At 43.4% G+C, this 9,593-nt stretch overlaps 1 protein-coding gene across 3 annotated transcripts in view; it reads right to left on the reverse strand.

Annotated features, from left to right (window-relative positions):
* The window catches only part of LOC147423691 (esterase/lipase/thioesterase family protein), a 64,564-nt gene extending 60,549 nt beyond the window's left edge, over positions 1-4,015 (reverse strand). For all 3 annotated transcript variants that reach the window (XR_015186650.1, XM_086501997.1, XM_086501996.1), the window contains exons 1-2: positions 3,859-4,015; positions 3,515-3,599 (exon numbers count right to left, since the gene is read on the reverse strand). Coding sequence is in view for 2 of the 3 variants with exons in the window: in XM_086501997.1 (XP_086358123.1) it covers positions 3,515-3,599; positions 3,859-3,896 (123 nt within the window). In the remaining variant the exon portion in view is untranslated. The remainder of the gene's footprint in view (positions 1-3,514; positions 3,600-3,858) is intronic.
* Between the last annotated feature and the right edge of the window lie 5,578 nt (positions 4,016-9,593).

Below are 9,593 nucleotides of genomic sequence, written 5' to 3' on the forward strand. Positions count from 1 at the left end.
GCACATGTAGGATATCGTTACAAGCTTGGACACTCCAAGCGAGAAATCAAAAGCAACACACGAACAAAAACTGCAAAATCACTGAAGAGAGATAGAGAGAGGAGAATCGACACAGTGCGGCGGATTCTGAGCCAAGACACACTGGCCCCAAAGACTGGCGCCTCTTTTGGTATTTCTATATTATTATGCTTGCAAAGTACAACTCCCGAGGGTTCAACTCTCTCTGAGACTCTACGTCCAGATGCTCTGCGGAAGAGTGATCCCAAGGGCACTTATAAACAGTACAAGGGATGCCCAAAAGCAGAGCCCCAAAAGCACTTAATCCAAAAGCAATTGCACTCAAAAGCTTACATGATCCGATCGCTTCTCCAACACACAAAGACGACACCCCTCTGTGGGGAGATGAAGAAAAGTGGAAACCCAATGCGAGAACTGAAGAAACCAACGGACATTTAGGCAAATTTTCGGTGAGGAATTTTGCCAGAGCGGAGTACACACGTCAATTGCAGGTCGACACATATGCGAAAAGATTAATAAAGTACTCCACAAACCCGAAATATGTGAAACATCTGAAGGATTACCTGATTGATGAGATTCACTCGAGATGGCCAGAGGCCGTCCATTCTCCTCTCAAAGTGGGAAGGAAGCTGGAAAAGTGCCGAGTGCCGAGTGTAGAAAAGTGGAAACTGTACTTGCATAAGGAGTTTGACAAAGCTCTTGAAAAGAAGATGAACCGGTTAAGAAAAGGCTTCAAGCACTCTCGAAAGAAGAGGAAATCAACGGATTTCCCTGATTATTTGGGCCGGGAAGTTGACTTTTGAGGTGGTAAGCAGATCCAAGAAGCGTGTTCGTTTTGAGGATGACCCAGATTTTTCTTCGTCTTCAGAGAGTTCCAACAGTTTGTCGTCCTCTAGTTCCAATGAGGATGATGTCACGTGCACGTGGCTCTATGTGCCACGTGGACATGCTTCATCGACTTCTAGAGCCAATTTTGTAACTATCCCTCGATAAGAGTGTCTAGAATCCTAGGAGGATTAGTACTGCCAATTTTGTGAGCCTGTTTGTAGGACCTACCTATCCGGACGAGTCCATTATATTAGGTTTTTCAATTTTGAAACCCTCTTGTATAAATGGTTTGTACACACATTTTGATAGATGTTGTTACACTACGGTGGGCATATGGCATGACGTGTATGTAGAGTTAGGATAGAGGAATTTAACGAGCCATTTCCCGCGTCAATCGGATTCCCGAGTCAACAGATGTAGGATAGTTTCACCCCAAAACTTCGTCTTGGTCAAGTTTATTAATAAGTTACTTTTATGATTTATTTTTATAAACTTTGACAGAGGTTTTGCCCCATCTAAGTCCTAAAAAGTTCATGACCAGTATCTTACCCTATAAAGGGAGTAGTAGAGCCAGCGTTTTGGGACACATGAGCCAGTGAAAGCACTTCAGCCCAACCAACATTTTGCAATTGCAGTTTTTGGTGTTTTGGCTCACCCTCGCGAGCGCATTCGTGTCGGTTCAGCTATTCAGCCCAGCGTTTTCAGTTTTCAGCCCATCTCCTCGTCAGGACCATGGTGGATGTGCTGACGCTATTTTCCCTGTTGCAACCGGTACTTTGGCAACCCATTGAGCCTCTTCTCCACCATTCCCTCGCTATAACAAACTTGGACACCCCAAGTCTAGATTCTACCGCGACACGGCAAAAACCCAAAAGCAGAGCCCCAAAATCTCAAACGCAAGAGCTTTTTAAACTCAAAAGCAAATGTAATCCAAAAGCTTTGCTCAAAATCTGCCAGCCAAAAACAGCCCATTGGCTCCATCATCATCTGCGTTTAACTTTTCAGCCCCGTTTTATGCGACGAATCGGCTACGTTTTTGCAGCCAGCTTTCAGCCCTTGATCCCTCTCACATTGGGAGTGCAAATCAGCCCCAGATCTACCCCTTGGTTGCCAACCCCTTATCGAGACGAATCCAAAGGTGCATCAAATCAGCCCTGGAGGTTCATTTTGAAGAGTTACCACGGTGACATTCCTCATTCGAGTCAGTAGAGTCGGTATTGAGGTATTGCACGTGTGTACATTCCATTTCTGCAATCAAAAGCAAATACCACATCAACAACGGTGTGGGGGCCCTTGAGAGGGTATGAGAAAAAGCGGAGAAAAAGCAAGAAAGCAGATTTTTGAAAAGTCTAGAAGGCATGGGAGGCCATGAGAGGGAGAGAGCTTGTCCTCTTCAGGCAGGGAACAGATGGACAACAAGACCAAGGAGTTCAAGAATGGGGGTCAAGCAATCATGTTTGATATGTTCTCAGGCTACCTGGACACCCATCGAGCCCTTGAGTTTATACAGCAGTTTGACGTCGCCTTCTTGGGAGGTCGGTTCTTGGAACACTCCAAGGTGCGGAGGGCAGCATCGTACTTGAAAGGAAATGCAGAGACACGATGGTCTATTCTATTGTTACGCAGAGAAGCACATTCAAGAGAATTTTCAATTCAACTTGGATATCAGAAGAATATGAAGAAGATGTCATTACGGCTCGGCATCATTTGAGAATGACTAAGAAAGACAAGCTGGATGACTATTGCCAGAGGTTTTGGGATACCTTTTTGCCAGTGTCCTCGTTTCGGAGGGTCACTGTAAGCTAGAAGAAAAAGCAAAAATTTTCCAAAGTTTTTTTGCATTAAATTTACAGCAAACTTGATGTCCAATTTGGAGAGAGAAACAACGTAGAATCTACAGAGAGAAAATCCACAGATTCTAGAGAGTGTAAAGAAAACAGTCAAATCTGGTTCCTCCTCAATGAGAAAAGAGCTGAAATCATCAAAACCCAGCTTTTTCTTCATGATCTACAAATGTAATGTCCTTGCAGCCATCTCGTTTTCCTCAGGCAGCTTCATAAGTACGAAAAACAGCTAGCTCAGTACCATATGTGAGACCATTGCCTGTGTACCTTGTTTATATATGATGGAGATCTCCCCCGACCACCCTCTTCCGCCAAAGAGGCTATACTATAGGGAGCATTTCAGGATCATTTCAAAAGCATCTCGGAGAATTGATTAATACAAAGCACTGTATGCCATACTACATCCTCATTATGACAATGGATGGAGCTAGTTGAATTATGCATATCATACTTGTATACCTGATGCATAAAGTCTGCATTTTTGAGCCACTAGTCATAGAGCTCCATCCCTCCTCTACCTTACACTATCATGCTATCGCCCCCAGCCATTGTACACTCCCGTCAGTCATCTCTTCTCATTCCAGTGACAGTACTAGCCTTAGTTCTAGTTTTTGTCATTGCATTTGCCAGAGGAGATACCACAGTTGTACATTGATTTGTCTCGTAGATCATGCTCGGCCTCTAGAGGAGCTCTCTCTCTCTCTCTCTCTCTCTCTCTCTCTCTCTCTCTCTCTCTCTCTCTCTCTCTCTCTCTCACACACACACACACAAAGAAGAGGAGCAAGTACAATCACAAACAACCGTGAAAACCTTTATATACCCACATCTCCAGAGCTTTGTATCACAACATCTCTTTCTTCATCAAAGTGGCCATTCCATGGCAAAGGCCCATATCTTCCGGAAGCAAGCCTAAGCAATAGAAGCTGCAATGAGCGTCTGCAGAAACAATTCTACAACTATCCGAACTGATGAAAAAAAGAAGTAGTGCTTTTCTACAATTTCAGAAAGATGCAGAAGAAACGTGTGCACATGAAGGAAAAAATATTCTCTTTGCATCCTGATTCATCCAAACTTGTGGCATGTGTGTGTGTGTGTGTGTGTGTGTGTGTGTGTGTGAGAGAGAGAGAGAGAGAGAGAGAGAGAGAGAGAGAGAGAGAGAGAGACTTACTGTGAGGGAGGAGCAGGAGCCAAGGTAGAGCTCTCCATGTCTTACTAGTAAAGCCTCGTTTTTTTTAGCTATGAAGAATACTCTCATTTGCTGCCTTCTGGGTCCTGACTATTATGAAATGCTTACAGGTTTTTACGAATGCAAGGTTTCGGATCGATACGCAATTTGTTGATACTTTTCAAGTAGTATAGGGTAAAGGAGCCAGTTTAGAGACACTCAAGAAAAAAAGTGTAATTTTGGGTCCTACTCGCTCCTTTACCCTATACTACTAATTATGGGTCCTACTGAAGGGATCCTACTGGCTCACGTAAATAAAAAGAATAAAAAGCGTTACTTTCTTTTCGAAATTCTCTCCTCCCTTAAGTCTCGCTAAGGCCCTTACCTGAAGGTGAGGATAAGTGGCATTGTCTGGCGCAGGTGAGGATGACGAAGGGAGCCGCACAAGGTGGACTGCAGATGCGCAGTATCCTCAGCCGCTGAGGCGAGGATAAGAAGCCGCAGGTGAAGAAGCCGAAGATGAGGATAAGTGGCATTGTTTGCCGCAGGTGAGGATGACGAAGCCCCTCCGCTGAAGAACATATGATGAGGATGACGAAGCGTGTGGAGGCAGTATGCCGGTGAAGTAGAAGAAGCCGCAGGTGAGGATGACGAAGCCCCTCCGCTGAAGAACAGGTGATGAGGATGACGAAGCGTGTGGAGGCAGTATGCCAGCGCAGTAGCAGAAGCTGCTGAGAAACCTTCCAACGCAGGTTCGGAGCGAGGATGACGAAGCCGTTGGGTTGTGAGGAGCGTGTGGAGACAGTAGCAGAAGCCGCAGGTTCGGAGCTGCAGGTCTCTCTCTCTCTCTCTCTCTCTCTCTCTCTCTCTCTCTCTCTCTCTCTCTCTCTCTCTAGGACTGCGGCGATGAGGACCTCTCTCTCTCTCTCTTGAGGACTGCAGCGATGAGGATGACAAAGCTGCAGGACCTCCCCCCCCCCCCCCTCTCTCTCTCTCTCTCTCTCTCTCTCTCTCTCTCTCTCTCTCTCTCTCTCTCTCTCCCTTGCCCCGCTTTCATCACGTCCTCGCCAAGCGTGCCTACTCAAGAGGCGGCTGGCGGTGTTTTTATTTAAATATTTTTTTGAACCTTCTTGCTGAGCCCGCCGCCCGAGGTTTTTCTCAAGCCTGCCTAAGGCCTCAAGGTTTGACACGTGGTGGGGGGGGAACCGGAATCCCCTCCCCCATTATCTATTAGTATAGATGTAGTAGATAACATGATGCTGCAACTTACTATTTCAACACACGCTTTGCTGCAGACCAATGCTTAAGAGAAGGACGTGCAAGATGTTGTCAAAGATAATTAGCAACAAACAGAATATCAGGACGAGTGTTCATGCCAACAAACTGAAGACATCCAATCAAGTTAGCATAAGGCTGATTTGTGACAAGTTGACCGCCATTGTCAGAAGTGTTCTTCGTAGAGCTCGCAAGACAAAGTGTGTTGGCTGAATGTGCAGATTCCATACCAAACTTTTGAATAGTATCTGCAATAAACTTTGACTGTTGAAGGAATACAATACCTTTTGTACGATTCCATTGGATTTGAATGCCAAGACACGAGTGTATCTCTCCAAGATCCACCATATCAAATGCAGAAGACAATAACTTTGTCACTTGCTGAAGAAATCCTAAATCATTGGAAACAAGGATGGTATCATCGACATAAAGAGCAAGAATCACAAAATTGTTACCTTGACGTTTTATGTATAGGTTGGGGTCTGAAGAGCAAGAGATGAATCCTTTAGAGATGAGAAAAAGATCAAAATTTGTATACCAGGCTCGCGAAGCTTGTTTGAGACCATATAGTGCCTTATGGAGTTGAGCAACAAGGTCATCTTTACTTGGAATAGCAAACCCTTCTGGTTGTTCCATATGTTAAGAAAAGCAGTTCGCACATCCATTTGATGAGCTTCTAAATCAAATTGAACAGCAAATGCCAATAAAACTTGAACACTTGTAATGCGAACAACTGGTGAAAAGGTCTCTTGATAATCAACACCAATTACTTAGGAGTAACCTTTTGCAACTAAACGTGCCTTGAACTTGTCAAAAGATCCATCTGTTTTTACTTTTGTCTTATACACCCACTTACACTTAATAGCTGTACGAGCAGGAGGTAATTCAATTAGTATCCATGTACCTTTAGGGATAAGAGAATCGTACTCTGCTTCCATAGCCTCTTTCCATTGATCCTTTTGTGGTGAAGAGATAGCTTCATCATAAGTAACGGGATCTTCAGAAGTAGAAAAAACATTATCAACAATATCATCATCATAAACATGACATGAGCCATGTTCAAAATCAATAGGCAGATCAACAAAAATATCAATATTGTCATTGGCAACATTCGGAATGGATGGTTGTGAAGAGGAAAGTTTCTCTATAGGAAGAGTTTCATCATCTGAAAGAAATGGAAAAGCCTGAAGCAATGATTTAGTATAATCCATGGACCATGAGCCTCCCATAAGCTATTCGTTAAAAGTAGCATCACGATTCACAATTACTTTCTTAGAGGAAGGGTCATAGAATTTGTAGCCTTTGGAAGTGTCAGAATATCCAATAAAAATAACCTTAAGACCAGGAGCATCAAGCTTTGTTAATGTTTCTTTGGGAACATGAATATAAGCAATACATCCAAAGGTTCTGAAATGAGATACATGTCCACCTGTCCACGTTGTGATGGGTATCTTACCAGAGGGTGCAGTAGTAGGAAGATGATTCTGAATAAATACTGCTGTCAAAGTAGCTTCAGCCCAGAAAACACGAGATAAACCAGAATGAATCAGCATACATCTTACAACATTGAGAATAGTACGATTCTTTCGTTCAGCAACACCGTTCTGTTGAGGTGAATATGGAATAGTGTGTTCATGACCATTGTCAACACACTAATTCACAAACTCTCGAGAAACATATTCGCCTCCATTATCACTACGAAGCTTCTTAAGGCAACGACCAGTTTGAAGTTCCGCAGCTTTGTGGAATTGTTTGAAAACAGATAAGGCCTCAGATTTTTGTCTAAGTAAAAATACAGCCGTATACAGTGAGAAATCATCAATGAAAGTAATGAAGTAGCGATATTGAGATCTCCAAGAAGGTAGAGGTTCACATATATCTGTATGAACAAGATCCAATATGTCATGAGAATGAGTTGTATTTGAAAGAGGAAAGGGTTTACGATTATGTTTCCCAAGAGCACAAAACTCACAAATTCCCATATGGGGATGAGCTTTAAGATCCATGCCATGAACAAGATCACGATGTTGAAGATCAAGGAGTTTTGAGAAATCAGCATGAACAAAATGGTGATGCCATACTTTGCAATCATGATCACCTGGAGCAGTAACAACATATGCTATAGCATCATTGAGAGAGAGTTCAAACAAATTACCGTTTTGAGGAGCAGTGGCTATAGTGTGTCCATCTTTCTCAATTCGGCATTTGGTATGATCAAATCCAACAAAAAGACCAAGATCAACAAGTCTAGCAAATGAAAGAAGATTACGTTGAAGATCTGGTACATGTAATACTCCTCACAAAATTCGAGTGGAAGAAGATAAGGTACCAAGATATAAATCTCCAATACCCTTTACTTGACAAGTCGTATCATCAGCAAGATAAACAACACGTTGAACTGTTAGTGGATGATAGTTATGGAGCCACTGAGACTGATATGTCATATTTCCTGTAGCACCAGAATCAACAATAAAAAGTGAACCATCACGTACATGAAGTATTCTGTCTAGAGCAATTGAACATAGGACGCAGCTTGTTTCTGGTACAATGTTGTTTCGATGTTCAGTAGCATATGCTCTATTACGATCTGTGTCGAATTGACGCTTTTACCAGCTGATAGAAAACCAAAAAATTGTGACAATAGTTCTAAATGGAAAAGAAGAACTCGAAGGAAATGGAAAGAAGAGGGGGGTATACCATGCGAAAACACCTCTCTCTCTTTCCCTTTTCATCTCTCTCTCTCTCTCTCTCTCTCTCTCTCTCTCTCTCTCTCTCTCTCTCTCTCTCTCTCTCTCAGGCTCACCTCTCTCTCTAAAGGTTGCCTACGCCCTTGTCATCCATCCTCTCACGGTTCCTCCCCTTCTGCATCGAACCCCCAGACTACCAATTTGCAGTGCTTCTCACATAAAGAGGAGGGTGACTCCTACAGCTTGCCCAACTGGACTATAGCTATTGCACGAGTCACATGTGTGTGTGTGTGTGTGTGTGTGTGTGTGAGAGAGAGAGAGAGAGAGAGAGAGAAGCCTGCACATGCGCTCGTTGTATTTCTCTTTCTCCCTCTGTTACGCATCGTCCTTGCACATTTGGGCCAGGGAGAATCTTCGCCATTGAAAAGCATCATTCTACTTATTGTTAGGTAAAGGCGGTGTGCCTCACTGTGCTTTACTGTGTTTGCCGGTCAGTGTCTAGCCTCCCACATTTATCTCCTTATTCTTTATACATACAAAGAATAAGGAGCTCTCACTCATTCTCACGTGGTGTCCGGTCGCCCACATTTATCTCCTTATTCTTTATACATACAAAGAATGAGGAGCTCTCACTCATTCTCACATGGTGCTCACACTGAGATTTGGGAGCTCCACCCACATCCTGTGTCGTGCTCTCTCTCTCTCTCTCTCTCCCTCTCTCCCGTTCGCACTCTCTACGCGTGCACCGCATCGCACACTCACAATTGGTATCAGAGCTGCGGGGCGGTGGAGTATGACAGTGCCTTGAGCTCGGAGCTCGGCTATGGCAGAGAGAGCTTGTGATGCAACATAACTGAGCTCATGGAAGCTTGAGGGACATTCCCAAGCTTGAGGGGGAGAGTGTATTGCATGTGTGTATGGTTATTTGCAGCCACACTTGCAGGAGGTTTGCAGAAATTGATTTCCGCAAGTGTGTTTTTTGCTCGAAAAACACATTTTTGGGCATAACTCTTTCACACGAACTTAGAACTGCGCAACCCAAGACTCTTGTAACATTTAATGGCCTAAAATCTTATGTGTAGCGGAAATTAGCATGAATATAGTGGGCATTTCATTAGAATAGATTCCTAATGAGAATTACAAGAGTGCTTGGGTGGAGAGAGCAACAAAAAGCATAACACCTAGTTAGATAGCATCGACAATACTTTCAAAAGAGAGAGCAATTAAGCTATTGACAACAGTTGAGGACCGGATTTGCATGGAGCCGGTCCCCCCTCCAAAAGGCTTTGTATTATGGTTTCTCCCATCAAGAGAGACATTGTACAATACAATTCTTTGTGTTCCTTCAAGACTAGCTAGTGCAATGAAGATGGAAGCTTCATACACCAAGCAAAACACTTAATCAAACACAACTTGAATTATCCCCGTTCTCAGACCCAAGACCTCACACACCTTCGAAGATGGTGAGAGCTAGCAGGGTATGAGAGTAGATTGAGAAGAAAAAGAAGTATCTTACGAGAAAGATGTACATCTCCTCACATAATCACTCATATTAGCATAGCTTAGCTTAGTAATTAGCTTGGTAGAGAAGATGAGCATGCATTGAAGCTTGGCTCTTGGTTGGATTTGCATCCATATGCCAAGAGAGTGTTGATGTAGGCTTCTATCTCACAAGCTTGGATTAGGTGATGAGCTCTCCATTAAAGCTTGGGAGGAGATAGAGTATTCTTCCTTCACACATGGTCAAGTGTGAGTGTGTGTGTGTGTCAATGCCAA

This window comes from Adiantum capillus-veneris, chromosome 26 (genome assembly GCF_014529385.1).
Source record: "Adiantum capillus-veneris isolate H3 chromosome 26, ASM1452938v2, whole genome shotgun sequence".
Taxonomy (NCBI): Eukaryota; Viridiplantae; Streptophyta; class Polypodiopsida; order Polypodiales; family Pteridaceae; genus Adiantum; species Adiantum capillus-veneris.